This window comes from Bidens hawaiensis, unplaced genomic scaffold, assembly GCF_021521415.1.
Source record: "Bidens hawaiensis isolate Kalapana, Puna unplaced genomic scaffold, B.hawaiensis_p1.1 tig00012479_1, whole genome shotgun sequence".
NCBI classification, from domain to species: Eukaryota; Viridiplantae; Streptophyta; class Magnoliopsida; order Asterales; family Asteraceae; genus Bidens; species Bidens hawaiensis.
In genome coordinates this window covers 185226-205007 of record NW_027492022.1, presented here as the reverse complement: position 1 = coordinate 205007, position 19782 = coordinate 185226, and the positions used below count along the sequence as shown (strand labels likewise).

At 36.1% G+C, this 19782-nt stretch overlaps 2 protein-coding genes and 1 pseudogene across 3 annotated transcripts; 1 reads left to right on the top strand and 2 right to left on the bottom strand.

Annotated features, from left to right (window-relative positions):
• Positions 1–1977: 1977 nt before the first annotated feature.
• On the top strand, positions 1978–3723 carry LOC143541277 (uncharacterized). Its single transcript, XM_077034151.1, has 6 exons — positions 1978–2091; positions 2174–2539; positions 2760–3005; positions 3080–3172; positions 3239–3439; positions 3508–3723. Exons 1-6 carry the CDS (start codon positions 1978–1980, stop codon positions 3721–3723), a joined length of 1236 nt encoding a protein of 411 aa, XP_076890266.1.
• Positions 3724–5169: 1446 nt separating this feature from the next.
• Positions 5170–6961, bottom strand: LOC143541253 (glycylpeptide N-tetradecanoyltransferase 1 pseudogene; annotated as a pseudogene). Its single transcript, XR_013136727.1, has 2 exons — positions 6906–6961; positions 5170–6654 (listed from the first exon to the last, which is right to left on the bottom strand). The product of XR_013136727.1 is annotated as a glycylpeptide N-tetradecanoyltransferase 1 pseudogene (transcript).
• A 1889-nt stretch (positions 6962–8850) lies between these two features.
• On the bottom strand, positions 8851–14475 carry LOC143541252 (purple acid phosphatase 18-like). Its single transcript, XM_077034129.1, has 6 exons — positions 14290–14475; positions 13431–13663; positions 9852–10287; positions 9527–9715; positions 9356–9444; positions 8851–9091 (listed from the first exon to the last, which is right to left on the bottom strand). Exons 1-6 carry the CDS (start codon positions 14428–14430, stop codon positions 8878–8880), a joined length of 1302 nt encoding a protein of 433 aa, XP_076890244.1. The 5' UTR covers positions 14431–14475; the 3' UTR covers positions 8851–8877.
• Positions 14476–19782: the final 5307 nt, after the last annotated feature.

Sequence of the window (19782 nt, the reverse complement as noted above, 5' to 3'; positions counted from 1 at the left end):
AAAACATTATAATTAGATCCAAAAGTGGCGATATCTAATCTTCAATTCTTTATGCTAATTATTCTGGTGCATGAATTTGTGGTTGGTTTGATTCGCAAGAACCCTGCTTTCAGATCATAGTTTCATGACCTCTTGATGCACGTTTCTGTTTCATCTTTTAAATTTTGGTTGTGCCCGATACCCCCTTAGTTGTCCTCAGTCTCGTTTTCTATGGCCGTGCCTGATACACCCTTAGTTGGGAGACCAATGGGCAAGGTTGGACCATTTGTGGCTAGGGATAAGATTTGTTTTCCTGAATATCCATGCATGTACTCGTTATGTGCCCGTATCAGTATTGGTACCAAAATTTTAGAGATTAAATGAAAGTGTAAAAAATTGTTTTGCTTTATATTTCTTGGAACTTTTTATTTATAGGTTTATATAATAAACTTTTGTTAATTAAATAACTCGTAATCGGTATTTTTGATGTTCATTAAACATTCAAATGTGTATTTTATATTCATTTACATAAAACTAATTTATTAAAACAATATGTATGAACCCTCGGGTGGGCAAAAGTGAAATTGCACTAATTTTGACGTTATTTTACTAATCTCGTGAGAATAACTTTAAAAGTGGCGGAAGGTTAATCAGGGGCATTATGTGGTGGCATTGATAGCCGAAAGACAAGGGTACATGCACCGATCAGCCGGTATCCCGATGATTGAGTGTTATGTGCCTGATGTCCAAGGCTTGATGCAAAACTAATGTCGAGCCGGGGGTCTCACCGGAAGCAGCCTCTCTATCCCTATAGGGGTAGAGGTAAGGTTGTCTACATCTTACCCTCCTCAGACCCTACCATAGCTTTGCTATTAGTGGGATATATTGAGTACGATGATGAAGAAAATTTTGATGAAAACTGTTTGGGCCCAGAAAATTTGTTCCCCATGCCAACTGAATTACGTGCACATTTCAATTGCCAAAAAATGGAGTTCTCTTTCTTTTTGGCTTTTTTCGCATTTGTTTACAAAATGCCCAGAACTTGTTCATGGCTTACGTTTCGGTTTCGCCCCTCCAATATTTTAACAATGTCAAATCTAGTAGTCCAACCCTTTTACAAAAATGGCTCGTTCATCGTTAGGATTATAAGTGATTTTACGCACGAGTCATACTATCTCAAAGTAGCGTGAACATTAAGTTTATGTTTAGCATACTGATCATGTTAAAGTCATAATTACAAATTTACAAATTTTAGCCTTGTTTATAACGGTATAAAAGAGAAAATATTTTGAGTTCTGACATCTGAGTAATACGCTACATATTTAAAATCTTACCAACACACGTCTATGCCACGAGAATTGTTATGGTGTGATAACTAGAGGAGTGTATTTTATAATTGTTTACTTTCAAGGGGCCTGTTGTAACTAAGTAATTAACCACCTAACGTATAAGTAAGTTAATCAAGTTTATTTAAGCCTGATCAAAAGGAACAAAATTTAAACAATAATCCACCTTCAATGGCACTCCCTTGTTCATCATTCATCTTTTATCTCCAAAACTCACTTTGTAGGGGCCCTAATATTTGTGTTACTAGTTACTTGTACCCGCAATCCAGCTCGTCCACAAGACATACTTCCACTTTTACCCAGACACATTTCATGGCCAATCCTCAAATCTATCCGAGGTGCCGCGGATCTTATGCCTAGTTTCGTGGGAGGCGCCAATAGTTCAGGCTTAGAGTGGAAGGGGTCTTGCTTTAATGAGAATAGTGTGTGGTTAGAGTTTCATAATAAGAGTGGTAGTGAATTTGGGGGAGGCACTCTACATATTAAGGTCCATACTTTTAAATCGCCCGGTGATCTTACCTTAACAACATGTGTCTACAATGATACTTCATGTGTTTTTAGTTGCTTTTGATTGCATATATTGTTTTATGGTTTCTTCAAATTGATTTTTTTTTATCCTTTGAAGGTAAGTAATGCACACAGTTGGATATGCATGGATGTTTACATGTTTTCGACTCCATATCGTGTGACATGGGACTATTATTTTTCGTCCGGTGAGCATACACTTGAGTTTCATGAGTGGGCGGGCAAAGCCGAGTACGACTATGTAAGTTAATGATTAATTCACTTGTCACTATTTATAAAAGAAATCAAACTCTTGTAGTAATTAAGTTTCTTGTTCATGAAAGGTAAAACGTAAAGGAGTTGGTATATTTCTCATGGAAGCAGGGTTGAAAGGATCCCTAAAAGCATTACGGGAGGTCTTCCCATTATTCACGAATACGGGTTGGGGCGAGAGTTCGAATCTTGCATTCCTCAATAAACATATGGGTGCTACTTTTGAGGCCCGACCCGAACCATGGGTTTCAAATATTAATCAAGATGATATTCACTCCGGGGACTTCCTTGCAATATCAAAAATTCGTGGTAGATGGGGCGGGTTCGAGACCCTTGAAAAATGGGTAACCGGGGCTCATGCGGGTCATTCTGCGGTTTGTTTGCGTGACCCGGATGGAAAACTATGGGTTGGTGAATCTGGAAACGAAAATGAAAAGGTAGTAAAATTAATGTTTTCACTGGTTGGAACGGTTGAAACAGATCTAAGAACCAGATGATGTCATAAATATTATACAAAAGAATTGTTTCTAAATATCTAACTCTATAATATGGTGTTTCTGAGTAATGAATGAATCAAAAAATGAGTATTTGAAAGAAAATAAATGTATAAATATTAGACTAATAATTGTGTGGCTTTTGGTTGACTTTTGACCATAGGGTCAAGATGTTATTGCTTTGTTGCCATGGGATGAATGGTGGAATTTTGAGTTGACTAAAGATGAGGCGAATCCGCATATTGCGTTGCTGCCTTTGCATCCTGATCTACGGTCCAGATTTAACGAGACTGCTGCTTGGGAGTATGCTCAGAATATGATTGGGTTGCCATATGGTTATCATAATTTGATATTTAGTTGGATAGACACTGTTAGTGATAATTATCCACCACCTTTGGATGCTAATCTGGTACCACATTACCTTAGTAGTGTTGAACTACTTTTAAATTTTAGATTTTTTAATGAACTTTAATCATGTTACAGGTTGCTTCGGTTATGACCATGTGGGATCATATGCAGCCTGCATATGCATCTAACATGTGGAAGGAAGCCTTAAATAAGCGGCTCGGTACTCAGGTTAACTATCCATCTCTGTTTTATTATTAAATTTTGTGTATCTTGATGCTAGTTTCGTTTCGGCAGGGGCTTGACCTTCCTGATATTTTACTGAAAGTTGAAAAACGCGGTTCATCTTTTGCTGAATTACTGAGTATGCCTGAACAAGATGACTGGATATACAGTGACGGAAAGTCAAGATCTTGTGTTGCTTTTGTCCTTGAAATGTACAAAGAAGCAGGACTCTTTGGAGATCTTGCAAACCAAATTCAAGTCACCGAATTCACAGTGAGTCGATTACCATTGATGCACGGTTTGTATCATATGCATACTAACCTTTGTAAAATAATGCATAGATAAAAGACGCTTACATGCTCAAGTTGTATGAAAACAATTTGAGCAGGCTGCCAAAGTGGTGTAATGAAGGTGATACGGTTGAGCTTCCGTTTTGTCAAATAAAAGGGAAATATCGAATGGAACTACCTAGATACAATACAATTGACCCGTATCCTCATATGAGCGAAAGTTGTCCCTCGCTCCCTCCAGATTATTCTAGACCTCTAGACTGCTAATGATATAAATATAAGGCTAAAAAAAGTCTAAAGTGACTTGTTAAGTCATTGTATAGTAACAAGTTCCAAGACGGTGGAATGAGAAATTACAACTGTTGTTATCGAAATAAGATTTGAATAAAGTAACAGTGATTACTCGTTTGTTAAAGTTAGAAATAATTATGTATGTGATTTACTTGTTTGTGTGAACGGCATTGTTATAATAGAAAATAATCTAGTTGAAACAACAAAAGCGAACGAACTGTAGAGTAAAATCATGATTAACGTTCTTGAAAGTTATTTGTATTTTCTTCCCATAGAAGTGTTTGAAAAAAGTGAATGCCTTATCTCAGAGGATATATGTACTAATCTGTTTGTTGAGTTTTGATTTAGCCGCCAAGCCAGTTGGTAGTCCAATTGAACATGTTGTAGTTACTAATAAACAAACTTTTGTCAAGTCGGATTTTGAATTTGAAAATTATGTGGATGTTGAATGAGGCAAGTGTTTAGCCATCAGAAGGTGTGTTTCAGGTTTTTGTGTGTTTATTGATAATTTGTTTAACTGCTGGAATGTTGTTTCTTGATCTTTGGTTGAAGCTGAGTATAAAACTATAACAGCAACTCGGGATGTAACTGTAAGAAAAATTGAAAAAATAAAATTTGAATAAGTTTACAACTTACACCCATTAAAAATATATTTGTAGCCCAATAAATACCCCCCCCCCCCCTCTTTCAACTTTTTTTAGCTCAATAAACACAACTTAACCGAACAAATAAAACCCAAAAAAAATAACAGTTGGGTCTGGTGAATCGAACCGTCACGACACTAGGATTGCGCCGGGGGGGGGTTAAATGAAACAATAAAGCTCTAGACTTTGGTCTTATTTTTCTTAAAAGTTAAGAAAAGAAAGCCCAAGATGTCTAGTATCGGAAGATCATACGCACCTCCTTCACAGCCACTCGAGAAGCTGGTTGCCGAACTCACGCATCAATTGCTGGTTAAAATAGCCCGAGTCACTGGAGGAGCCGATAGCAGGCGATTGGGTGCAAATTCTCCTCCAAACCCTGGCTAGTAACGATCCGCACGTTAGATCTTTTATATTTGTAAAACACAAATTTTGGCCAAACTAGCCTGAATCACTAGTGAGCCGTGAGCTCACCTAACGGCTTTTCCCTGCAACTGCTACAAATTAATTACTCACTAGTCACCACTCGCTGTTGAGTAACAGCGGCTTGACTGAGTTACTTGAATGCCGAAAAAATTTTCTCAATATTTTCTTCCCCGCTCTCGAATCGAGCACATATTACAAGTTCACGTCGTTATATATTTAAAACTTACTTTTATACTTGATCTCACACTCAAACTTGGTAAATGTTTGAGCTTCAACAACCTTGAGCTAAAGTTTCGAAGCATTATAAAATTTCTAAAAATCAAATCATTTAAAATCACATTAATTTACATAAACAAGAGACAAAGCATTTCAACTGCACCTAAACAGACAATCTGTGTTTGCCGGCTTTCAAAACACATATTATAACAAGCAAAAACAGAAATAGGGATCACTTAAAATGAAAGGTGTTTATGATTTCAGAATATCAAATGAGTAAATAGACATATAGAAACATTGATCAAAATCCAAAACCAACAGCTGGTTTCAAGAACTACAGCAATACAAGCCCAAGCTCTGATGGTCTTAAGATATGTTTAATTCTATAATTATAAAGATAGTAATGCAACTTACCATCACCCGGCCCATACTTCAACTCCTTCAAAAAACTCTCATTATGCATCAAATCCAGCGCATTAAAAACATCAAAACCCTTCTGTTTCGCCACAATAAGCGCATCATTCATCAACTGTACTAAAGGCGTTTTGGTTGAAACGTTATAGTACGAATAAGCCGCTTTCAAAATCGAGTGAGTCGGGTGACCAAGAATCGATGATGGCAGCGTGTAAAAGCTGCAAAAATCGGTTATTATATGGTTTTCAGGGCTTTCAACAACATAACTGTCAACAACATCCTCTTTTGGAAGAACCCAATGCTCCACATCAAGTTCATCAAGATTGGGTGCAACTACAAACTGCAATAAGTACGCTTTTAGTAATCGAGTCACTGCAGGTACATCACGAAGCTCCATTTTCCTAAACCCGGGTGTCGCGGGCTGATCGGGTAGTTTAAAAAGCTTCAATGTTCTACTCATAGTCATCCTCGGACCGAGCCGTGAAAACCCGACATCGATAAGTTTTTTAGGGTTTAGCGACCGGTGCCAGTATTGACAAGAAGTTATTGGAGTCGGTAAAACGACCCCGGCAGTATAAGCAGCTTGCCATATGTTTTCCAAATGAACCCTTCGTGTGACCTCTTTGATCATGACCGGGGCCAAACGTTTTGACCTGAGCTTCTTATGAACACACAAGAAGTTAACCTCCGCCATACTGACAATCTCCGAACGAACCCGGATCCTCGCAGGGATCCCGGTTATGAAAGCCACAAGCTTTTTTGAGCTTTTGACGCGCACCCCAATATGCCATGTTTTGTAGTAGCCGGGAGGGTGTAGGGCCCACTAAAGGAACTCTTTTGAGTACTTAAACCTGAACATGTTCTCATCGTCTTCAACATAGTTGTTCAAGAGAAGATTGTAGACCTCAGCACACGTGTCTTCGGAGGTCATGTCATAAGTGACCCATTCGTAAGGGCTTGGGAGATTATAGGGTTCTTGTTTGACTTCCGAGATCGGTGTTGGGGGTTCAATCGGGCCTTCGGGTAAGGTCGTGTCGTGTAGGTCCTTAAACTGGCCGACCGGTTGTGTTTCCCAGAACTTGTGCCTTTGTGAAAGAGTGAGGGTTTCTTGAACCTCTCTTGATAACTCATCGATCGATGATGATTCGTTGTTAATGATATCTTTGGTATCATTGTTCACTGAACCATTGTCTGCCATTGCCAATTAATCCTAAATACAATTTAAGATATCAATAGTTCAATACACTCTTCTTTCATGATTGAGGTCAAATCTAATAGTTTAATATTAATTAATTGGTATAATTAGATACAAAAAGTCAAAATCAATTGCATCTTTATATTTATATACAACTCAACATATGTAAGTAAAACAAAACGATATAACCTAATTGTATTCCGGAATCATGATGATCAACTGAAATTGGTTGTAAGCAAGTTAATATTAATACAGAATACACTTACTGTTTGCGTAGACGTGAACTTGCAGACGACGACTAGCCCCTAGCGTCAAATACGAGTGAGAGGATATACACCGACTGTATGATAATATGCCGAGGAGGGTATTTATTATTTTCTAGTTTAAAGAGACTAGCTGGTATCCCGGCCCACCAACTTTGGGCCGGTTCTAGATTACAAATTTACAATCATACAAATATACAATGGCAATGCCATGGTGAATAATGTCTAATTGTTAAAAGTTTTTAATCTATAGGTCATTCGTTTATTAAAACTAGAGGTGTACGAACTGGATTTTTGTCACGCTAGATCAGTTTTAGAATCGGTTTTGGTCACAGTTCACAAAGTCAAAAGGGGATTGGGCCCGAACTAGTTGGGTTCGAAACTGGTTTCTAAATGAAAAAAACCGAATCGAATTATAATAAACTGGATTTAAATAGGATTCGGCGTATAATGAAACTAGTTTTCATCAAAGTGGTTTAAACTTATATATTGAAATTTGAAACCAATGTCAACTTGGTGGAATATAACGAATCCGAATCAGTTTCTCCCAAACTGCTTTTTAAATAAGTTTAAGAACTGGTTTTGGATCAAAATCTCTTTCTATAAGACGTCTAATCAAACATATATTTACCATAAGTAAAAACATACCAAAATATATATCTAAAGTCATAAGATACTTTTTATTTATATTTTTAAAAGCATAATGCAAGTGCTCTTAAAATGTCTAGAAAATTTTAGAAACATGTTTCGCTAAACGTTTAGGTTGTTTTTATAAAATTATTCTCATAGAAATACATTTTGTTGCAATGCATTGTTTTACATTAAGCTTTATTTATGATATTAGAATTTACAAATAATGATATTGATTAATTGCAGTTAGTGATAAAAAATAATGATATTAGAATTTACAAATTGGATCCGTTAATGAAAAAAATTAATGATATTAGAATTTAAGTTGTCCTTGATGTTTGACATACGTAGTAGACAATTACCAAAACTGTATAAACATATATAGTTTGTAAATACAGTGGTTTTTGATCGTATCCTTTCCTCTCCACTGTATGTGACTATCTTCTACGCCAACTTATAAGCCTTTTGTGGTTCTCACGTAAATACATTTAACGCGCGCCTATTTTATATTTACATGGTCTTATTGTTAGTACCTACAAATTTTGATCCTCCAAAAACACTACCTAGTAACAGATGAAAACAAGAAGTTATACATCAATTTTATTATTGATTGCATAGAATGCAACGTTGGCTTTTACATAAAAACAAAACATATAGAAAGTAGATGGAGTTTTTCTCAAGTTTAAATACAGAGACAAATCCCTCATCGAGTGTACACCTTGTAAATGACGAACAATTTAATATTATTATTAATTGTCTTGCCCGCATCTTAAATCAACTTTATATGCATCTAATGCAGTTTTGGAAACGATCAACTGGCTCAAGACTAATCAACAACTAATTTGTTTCTTACAGCGTAACCAACTACTTATAATGTTTATTAAAAGATAAGCAACTAACTTAAAAGATAAACATCGAACATAAATAAAAGATGATTAAAACAAAGCTTTGAGATTCAACTTGAAATCCCATTTAGATAGCCTCCTGTAACCCGATTATTTCACATCATAGATATGGATAATCTGGTTACTGTCACCCGCAGCAGCATCGTATATAACTTTTCAGGTAGAAGGTAACAATAAATTCTTTTGACATCATATCAGCTACTTTACAAACAGTGATTTTAGGGGGTTAGAATCGAAAGAAACCAAAGAAATTAATACATGCACACACTAAAGTCTTAATAATGAGTGGATTATCAGTAATAACAATGGATGTAACACACCAAGCAACAGTACATAAGGAAACAAATTGTTGTGTATTTACACAAGACTAACTAGTAATATATATAGAATACACGGCCAACAGATTGCGGTTTTAAGCTTAACCTACCAGTGGTTAACTTTTAAGGAGACCAAAGTGTGGATTCTTTCTTATCCTTAGGATCACAACCCGAACTTATTAACGAGGTTATCCACACCTCATCAGACCGCACGGGTTCATCATCATCGTTCCTGTGCCAGCTCCAAAAGGCATGAGTCGAGTTCACTATCTTCAGCTCACCATGACCAAAACTTGCTTCACGAAACACAGACCACTCTGGTGACGGGTCTTTGTACCTATTCACGGCCAACCATATTTACTAGAATGAGTAAATTTAAAGCTTGAACTATATTTAACTTTTTTGTTGGGCAAATGTGATATCATGAAAGTTTTCAAAGGTATATATAAAATTGCCTCTTTAAAGAAAGCCACCAAAAAAGGATATCCTATCATACATGTCACAATTCCAATAACATACTTTTGTGCTAGCATTTGGCACGGTTTATATATAAAAAAAATTGTTTTGAAGTTGGACAAAAAGCGTATAAGGTGTGACTTACTTGTTTTGTAAACCTTCTTTGTTACCTCCATCACCAATGGTAACATGAACAGCACCACAAGGGTCGGATTTCCCGTTATACACGCGTTTCTGAAAGAACAAAAAAGTAACAATATTAAGCATAGCTTAAAATATAATAAAAGCACGATACTAGCATATATTACAAGAATACCGTGCGTTCATAAGCATGCACATGACCAGCAAAAATAATATCGACACCAGCAGCATAAAGTAACGGTTCCATCGCTTCCATCATCTTATCCCCTTCATTTTGATGAGCATTATTACTATTATACCACGGCACATGAAATAGTGCAAGTAACCATGGTGTTTTTGTACGGTCTACTGTTGCAAGATCTGCCTGTATATTATAAATGAAAGATATTAATATTTTGTTATCATACATAATACACTAATTATTCTTATATCCCACATAAGAGAATATTGTACAAATGGTTCTCGACTTCTCGTTATTTGACCATAATGAACAAACTTACCTTCAACCAGTTATACTGATCAGAGTTCACATCATAATCCGTATACGAACCGAGCATAACAACATGAGCACCCGCAACTTCAAACGAATAATAAAGATTAGAACTCGATCCACTTTCCTCATAAGGCATTTTCCACCTAACATTATACGCTTCAAACCCGTCTTTTAAAAACGGGATATTTTCCTTCTCATGGTTTCCTTGAGTCACCATCCAGGGCCTCGCGCTTGCAAGTGGCTGCACGAGTTCACCAAACGTGTCCCACCGGCTCTGTATGTAATCAGCATAAGAAAGATCACCCGGGAGCAGATGCACATCATATTGACATAAGTCAATGTGGTCCAACGTTGACTTAGTCCAGCCCGTTTGACCTAAATCACCAGCCACAGCAAATGTGACTGGGAACTCGGATGGTGGGGTTTTGAAACTGAGCTCGGGCTAGAGGTGCACAAATCGGTTTTTTTGAAAAAACCGGTTCGGTTATTAACCGGACCGGTTTTTTTTATCCAGAAAAAAACCGGTTCGGTTAATAACCGGACCGGTTATTAACCGGTTTTTGTCAATGAAAACTCAAACCGGCCAAACCGGTTTGGACCGGTTTAGAAACCGGTTAGAACCGGTTATTAAACCGGTTTTTTTACAACCGGTTTTTAATAACCGGTCTAACCGGTTAACCGGTTTTTTTTTTTTTTTTTTTTTTTTTTTTTTTTTTTTTTTGCTTTAGGGTTTAGGGTTTAGGGTTTCGTTGTTAGCATTCTTTGCTTGGAAGATTAAAAACACATAACTTTCATTTATAGCTTTTACATTAAAAATACAAACATTAAATCGTTATCGCATATTCGTAACTCAAAAATACAAACATTAAAGAATGCTTAGACACGATTACATTAACAAGTTGATGTTTGTTACTCATTTTCTTCGCTACCCGATCCCGAGCTATTCCTTAGGTAATCGTCGTACGCGGCTTCTTCATCGGTCATTGGTTGAGTGTGTCCTTGATTGACCTCGTCTTCATACAAGGCCGCCTCATACTCCATTTCCCCCTCGAGTGAGCGTTGATGTTGTGCCCTATCTAAAGAGTCCAAGTAATCCTTGTAGCAAATCGACATCTCTACAGCTGGTGGAGTGAGTCGAGTCCTCCTAATCGATATAACCCTGCCAGAAACAGAAAAAGCAGACTCCGAAGCTACCGTGGAAGCTTGGACCGTTAGTAAATCTTTGGCCATGGCGGCGAGGATCGGAAACTCATCCTCCTTACCTCTCCACCAAGCCAGCATATCAAGACTTATAAATTCATCCGGAGTCATGTGTTTCACAAAGTTGGTACCACCATACCTTCCAAGTTCACTGCTTGGGGTGTTTACCCTTTGACGTTTACCGGCGTCTTCCCAAATCATGTAGTACATCCCCATTTCAAGGTCGGTTTGGGATTGGGATTGGGCAACAGCTCTTAACGAGTCATGAATTTGGGAAGACGACCCGTGTTTTGTAAGGTAAACATCATACATGTTTGCCAAGGTGGTGTTGAAAGCATTCTTTAAAGTTTGGTTATAATGGGGGTTTTGATCGTCGTTTAACTCTAGCTCATCACAAATTTTTTCTATTAAAGCTTCAACACCACCAACATTGATGCAAGGGTTTAACGCAGCCGCACAGGTCAAAACAGCGGGTAGTTGTTGAAAATATTTTCTAAATTTTTCTTTCATTTTTGCACCCATATCAAAATAAGGTGCACCCCTACAATGAATTTCAGTCAACTTTGTGCACATGACAGCAATTTTTGGTAAAGCAATGGGGCTTGTTGGATAGTAAACCCCGGATAAACTAGTTGTGCAAGATTTAAAAATTTGAAGAACCTCCGTAACGATCTCAATCAATAACCAGTTTCTAGGATCGTACGGTGCACATTTACCCCTATTTGACAAAATTTGATGAAACGCAATTAACGATTGTTTTTGTTGGATGGCTTTCTCAAACATTTCACAAGTCGAGTTCCATCTTGTTGGACAATCCCAATTAGGCCCCAACCATTGACAGTTAGCTTCTTCACAAAATTTTTTGTATCTTGAAAATGTTGAATTGTTGCTAAAAACATCTCGTAACATTCTTTTAAAATTGTTTCTTTGCGTTTCGATCACGTTTAACCCATCTTGCACGGCCAAGTTGATAATATGTGCAATGCATCGGCTATGAAAAAACGCTCCATCACAGATAGGTTTATACTTTAATTTTAAATGGCCAACCGCGGCCGTATTGTTGGACGCGTTATCAAACGATATTGAAAAGATTTTATCTTCAATCTTGTATTGTCGAATGACTTTATCCAAGAGTTTAAAAATATTTCTACCCGTGTGCGGGTAATCAAACAATTGAAACGCAACGGTTCGTTTCATCATTTGCCACGACCGGGGGTCAACCCAATGAGCCGTCACACAAATGTATGAGTCGGGCGAACCATTAGGTACCGACCACACATCCGTTGTTAAGTTCACACCAGTTTGTAAGTTTGAAAAGTATGAAATTAGTTCGGATTTAGCGTTTTTCCATGCTTTAAGACAATCTCTTCTAAGGGTCGAACGACTTACGTGTTGGTAGCGTGGTTGAACATACTTTTGCATCATCTCCGTGAATTGAGGGTTGTCGAAGTGGTTGAAAGGAAGTGATTGTTGAATCACAAAGTTGCCAAACTGTTGACGTACCGCTTCAAGGTCGTACGTAAACACCGTTCCTTGATTCGTCATCTCCGGCTGCGAACTACTTCCGGATTCGTCCTTCAAGACCTTGCAAGAGGGCTTTTCTACATGAGCTCTTAAACTGGAGTTTGCTTCTTTGTTATAAAACTTCAAACAATGTTTGCATCTAGCTTTTTGGGTTCCGTTAGACATTTCGCATAGGTCGAAATGTTGCCAAATATCTTGGTTTCGTTTCGTGGGGATGACCCGAACGACGGTTTCTCCCGTGTTCGAGGCACCCATGTTGACCGATGAAGCAGCACTTTGGGAGGCCATGATAATCGACTACGAATTAAGAGTGGTATACTCGAGTATGAAATAAACGACTACGAAAGAAGAGCGTTTGGAGTTGTATAATCGCGTATGAAATAAACGTTTAGAGCGTTTGGAGTTGTATAATCAAGTGTGATCTAACCAATACCCAACCTAAACTATATATAGATGTTTGTGGGGGTAAAATGGTAAAAAAACAAAAAAAAAACGGCTAAAAAACGGTCAAAAAAAAAAAAAACGGCTATAAAGCCGTTTGGTAACGTTCGAAAACCGGTTTAACCGGTTAACCGGTTATTAAAAAACCGGTTAACCGGTTTTTTTTATAACGGTAATAAACCGGTTATTTTAAAAACCGGTTAACCGGTTTTTTAATAACCGGTTATTAAAAAAAACCGGTTATAAAAAAAACCGGTTATAAAACCGGTTTTGGCTCCAAAACGTATAACCGATACGTAAACCGGTTACGTAAACCGGTCAAACCGGTTTTTAAAAAAACCGGTTTTTAAAAAACCGGTTTCCGGTTGAACCGGCCAAACCGGTTCCGTAACCGGTTTTTTTGAACACCTCTAGCTCGGGCCCTTGTCCTCCACATTTGTAATAGTAAACCGTGTTGTGCTCTAGTGGCCCGATTACAGTGTGGTGTATGGTCCCGGAGCTGTATAATAAGTAGCTGTAAGAGGTAGTATATCCATGACCCTTGAAATTGTACTTCCCGGGTGATGTTCCGTATTCAACAAGTGAAGGAGATGACGAGTCGCTTGTAATCCATGTAACACGAATGTGTTTATCCCCAGCCAATGAAATATGCACCTTCATGAACATAAATTGTGTTTTGTTAAAAATGAACATCGCCAAACGTCTAAGATAAACGAATAACCAAATTGGTTGAGAAACCAATTGTTCAGGTATAACATCTTTGATAACCGACTTTTATGGTTACACGTATATAGACTAACCGTTTAACCGAACCAACAATTCAACCAACTTCTATATTTTTTTTTATAAATAACGTTACGTGTCAAAAAAAGAGTTATGTTATAAATGTTACGAAACTACTTATGTTCTAGAGAGATTGTTATATGGTAAGTACATTTTCAACCTATAATTTAAGTCATATAAGTGTAGAATAAAGGCTTTTGATGTTAACCTCAACTAAACCATATTAATTAATCCACATAACTCTATATCAATAATCAAAGAGAGTATAATTAAAAGCTGCAATGGTTCTAGATTGATTCTTGGATATCTAATAAAAAATGGAAAAGGTAAAAGTGGGTGCTACGTATTTTAATCTAATCACAATTCACAAGTATATATGAATTTCGTATATCCAGAGAGATCAACCAGTTTGATCAATCAAGCAACAGATATTGGATTGTTAAACTTGGATCATAATTAATAAATATAATTAAAGACGAGTGTACTGTAAAAGAAACCTGGTGAGGATGAGATGAAGGCTTGGGATCCCAAGGGAACTGTAAGGTCTTTCGAGGCGGTGGCCGGACGTAATTGGCTGTTACAGTTGCGGCGGTGAACAACACCACCAACGGTAACTGTAGTTTTAGTTTGAGCATCATTTTGTTAACTTTGCTTTCCAAGAGAGCGAATTCAACAGGTTTCACCTGTCTGAAGGAATAAGTCACTGTCTTTACTCTTAAGTTATATAGAAAATTAATTAATTATTCAATCACTCCTTTACTTTTTAGAGTGTGGCTTAAGCAATGCATTCACAATTGAGCATTCTCATCCTATTCTTTAATCAGTTGTAATTGTGTGAGGAGGGTTTATTAATTATATGGTGGGTTGAACATGGTTGTAACTTGTGAGTATAAATTATAAAGTGAAAATAAAAAATATTATGATTTTTTGTAAATTTTAGGAAAGATTGTTTGCCCTATTTGTTTTTTAATATCCGTTGGATTGATTACGAGTAGAAGATAAAGAAAATTATAATGATAAAAATATAAACAAATATTATTGAATTGAAAATGAGAGAGAATTGTGTTTTTTAATGTTATTATAAAGATAGAGATTAAGGATATATTGAGAATGCTCTAAATAAACACTATCTCTCATTTTTAATTAAATAATATTTTTTTTATATTTCTATCATTACAGTTTTCTCTCTTTTCCAACTTGCAATCAATTCAACAAATATTAAAATATAAATGTGGGCAAACTTTGTTTTCCCAAATTTATAAAAAATCACTAAATTTTTTCTTTCTACCCTAAAATTTACACTCAAAACTCACCCTATAATTTGTGAATCCCTCTCACATAAATTTGGGGGATATGATGAAATGTTCTTAGAGCATTCTTATCCAAGCCTCTATATTATGTGAGGGGTGTTTTTATAATTTATAGAGTGATTTATGGTGTTGTGAGTGTAGAGTTTTTATATTTTAGAAAACGTAGTGATTTTTCTATGTGTTTGAAAAGTTACTGTTCACATCCTATAAATTTTTTAATATATTTTGAAAGTGGTTGTGAGTGAATAAAAAAGAAATCGTAATTATAAAGGTATAAAAAATATTATTTAATTGAAAAGAATAGAGAAAATATAGTGTGTTTTGGTGTAATTTTGAATTTAGGCATGGGGGGTTGGATTAGAATGCTCTTTGAGCATTCACATTCAATCTTTTATCTCTAAATCCAAAATTACACTAAAATTTACTGTATTTTCTCTCTCATATTCAATTAAATGATTTTTTTTATAACTTTATTATTACTTTTTCTCTCTACTTTACTCACAACCACTTTAAAAAAATATTAAAAAATTTATAAGGTGCTATAGTAACTTTTCAAATATACAAAAAAATCACAACATTTTTCTCTCTATGTCACTCACAACACCATAAATCACTCCATATATTATAAAAACTTCCCTTACAAAATTTGATGAATTGGTTAGGGTGCGATTTAAATAGTTGTAATTGGAGTTATTTATGGTTAGATTTGTAGATTCACTCTTCAATAGTTTTTAGTATATTTTAATAATGGTTATGAGTGATATAATGATAAATGTATAAAAATGAATTATTTAATTGAAAAGATTAGATAAATGTAGTGATTTTTACTGTAATTATAGATTTGGAGATGGGGAATGGATTAAAGAATTCCCAGCAGGTTCTCTACCTTCATATTTATAATTAAACTAAAAATTAATGTATTTTTTCTCTTATTTTCAATTAAATAATACATTTTTATACCTTTATTATTATATTTTTTCTCTCATCTACTCACGGTCACTTCTAATAAATATTAAAAAATTATATAGTTTAAATAGTGTTTATTCAAATTTAGTTATAAGCAATAACATTTTCTTTCTAGTAAGACTTACACCACTCTTTAAAAAAAATAGAGGTTGTACAATATGGCTTTTATTGTTTATATTTGTTTACAAAATAGATCCTTTCTATTTATACATTGCAACTTTAGACCTCCATCAATCATGGTGATTTATTTGTCCCGACAAAGTAACGATGAGTCAATCTAATTTATTAACTTTTTTTGGTTAGTGCTTTCTCTTTTTTTAACTTGTGTTAAGACTGAATGCATGACTTGCACGAAATCATGATCACAAAGAAAGAAAGGCAGATATGTCAACATATGGACCCACGTTCATTTGTCTTTCTTGTATAATACAAACTAATCAAAACTTTATTTATTATTAATACAAACTAATTACGAATTGTAAATTCAGATTAGTTTTCTATTCAGGTTGCTTCATGATTCACGAAGCATCGTGTGTGAGGAGTTTCAATGAGTGTTGCGTATATATGGATTAAGTGTATAGCCTAACATATTGTAAATATAAAAATTACAATTATCAATACAATACATCATTTGCACATACTTAAGAACTTTTACTTGGTATCAGAGCAAAGTACTCTAATTCGGTACATGCAATCATTACCATCGTCTTAGTCTCTGAAAACCAATCACGATCACAAGTCAATTTTCTGTTTAGAGCTCATTTGTTTGGTTAGCCGCCAGTATCGTGTCGTATTATTGTTGTAACTTGCCTCATAGCTTCGTTATTGGATTTGAAAACATCGCACACGTTTTTCAGTCAACTTTATGTAATTTTGTTTAATTTAAATAATTTTTTTATAACTTCCATAAAGGTTTTTCCAAAATTAACCTAAAATATTATATCACTACTCACTAGTAGAGGTGTACAAATCGGTTAACCTATAACCGGTTATTTTTTGGCGGGCATTAACCGGTTATACCGGTTTTTCGGTTAGGGTAGTAACCGGCTTTGACTGCCTAGAGAAGCGGTTTTGACCAGTTAGGCCGGACCGGTTAACCGGTTAATAACCGGTTTTTTATAAAATAACAATTAAAAAAATCGGTTAACCGGTTTTGAAATCAAAAATACAAACGGGTTACTAACCGGCGGTTAGGATCGGTTAGTAACCGGTCCAATGTTAGGATTGGGCAGGTTACTAACCGGTTACAAAATCGGTTAGAAACCGGTTAACCGGTTTCTGTGTGCACCTCAGCTCACTATACTTTGGAAAGATTTAATGGGCATTGATTGGGCTTTGGCACGATTTAATTATATTGCTAGGCTACAAAAATATTATAGAGATATTCTATTAGTAGCCAGTAGGCTTTGGTACGATTTAATGGGCTTTTACTTCACACCTTATCGGGCCATAAAAATCAGCCCAACTTATTCCACCTCACTACATAAAACATGACTGGGCTACTAATAATCTAATATATCCTCTGTCTATGCTCATATCCTTTTTGCTGATCACGTTGGTTTCTTTAAAACTTACAAGATGATGCAACTAGGAAACGGTAAGGCACCACCAGTAGTCCACCGCAACATTACCAACAACCACCACTAGGCGTCTAGGCCTATAAACAAACCAAACATTCAGTGAATTATTCGTAAACCATTCGGAAGGAAATTCGTTTTATGTTCAACATGAACAAAAGTTTGTGTTCATTTCATTAAAAGAACGAACATGAACACATGTTTCGTTCACTCATTATGTTCGTGAACTTTCGTTTATTAATGTGTAAATCATCTACTTAATGTTTTATATTTGATCGTTTGTTGCTCGTTTATGTTTATCTAAGTGTGTTCATTTATGTTTGTTCATACATGTTCATTTATGTTTGTGAACTTTTCGTTTAGAGTTACATAAACGAGTTCACCAAAGAAATTTACAAGCCATACCTGAGCCTATAAACATGGAAAATCACAATAACATCAACAATGTATCGTCTATATGGAAAATCATAATAACATCAACAACGTATAATCTATCAATCGGGATTGACATAGAAATTCCTTCACATATCAATTAACAATTGTATGCAAGATAGCCACATAACACAATATCAAACCCAACAGAAATAAGTATTATTGCAACCTTTAAACACATGTCAATGAGACAATTAACCTTCAACTAATTAACATGATGAAAAGTATTGGAATCATACAAACTTTACAACCAGGAATGATTACAGGTGGATTAGCTACTCATAGTTGTGGAAATATCCTTCAAGGTCTTCGATTTCAGTTTGAGATCTTCAATTGTGCTTGAAGAAACACGGATCTACTCCCCTTAACGGGTCTTAGATCCAATGAGTCCACATGGTAGGATACGATTAACTGCTAATACGATATGAACCCAATTCCTAAAGTCCAATGACGTGAACCTGCAAAACAGACACCGTGAGCTCGTTACGGGAAGGACAAGAGTGGGGTTTTCCCGTAACCACCCTCCGGCGTGAGAATCAGTACAATCCTGATGAAGATAATGCACTTAAGTAAATAGTGAGAGTACAGTGGGAGTGAATGAATACCTTATGATGAATGAGAAGGTATTTATAACCGAAGGGTGTGGGAAGGTGATTGGGCCAGCCGTCATTTTGGAATATGCTCTCGTAACTACTTGGGCGCGTGTCCTCATACAATAGGTTCAACTTATACGTTGCATGTGCATGTATAACAACCTGGACACGTGTCTTCATAGGATAGGATGATAAACAGCCCTGGCCATGTGCACGGTTACAACGGTCTTGCCATGTGTCCTTTACTGATTGGCCGAGAGGTCACGTATTGCTCAAGAAAACATCTTGGCAGATCTTGTAGAATGTTATTGGTTAATGACAGATGTCCCGAGGCACTACCTCATAGTCATTTACACGGACGGACGTTCCGTCTTGCGGATGACTTCTGAGGGTGCCAGGATGCTTCTGCATGCCTTGTGAGGGTGTTTCTTCCTCCAATAATTATTCGGGTGATCCATATGCTCCGCGGGTGCCTTATGGGGGGCTTCTGATTGACCAGCGGGTGATCCTTAAAGGTATTTGGGTCTTTTCAGTACCCTACCTCTATAGTGCTCCAAAGGAGTCTCCAGTTGTGTCTCTAGCCCCACGTCCTAGTATCCACCGAACGAAGTGGAGGCGAAACCCCAATTTTATATTGTAAAAAATGAGTTAGATCCATGTTTTTAGTAGCCAAAAACAAGTTCGGTGTCGCTGACTCCAAATATGATACTTTTTAGTTTTCACTCGTTTTCAAATGCGTATCATCCATGATCTCCCTGAGACTTCATAACATGCACATGTTGTATCTTTAGCATGCCATAACTTGAAATTTAAAAGCATACACGAGGTACCAAAATCTTAAACAAACGATTAAATATAGAAAATATAACCGACCATCAATATAGGAGCCATATTTTTTGCTTTAATTATAACTAATGCACTAATTACTTATAAGATAACTGAAAAATAGAGAAAAAGTGTTCCCAATTTCCCATGTTAATCCAATTTGTGTGTTCCGACAAAACTAAGGACTTATAATTGGTATGAAAATAATACTAGAGGTGGTCGACCACTCGACCCATATGATTGTGAATGAGTTAATTTGGGTTATATTTTATCACTTTATGTATAAC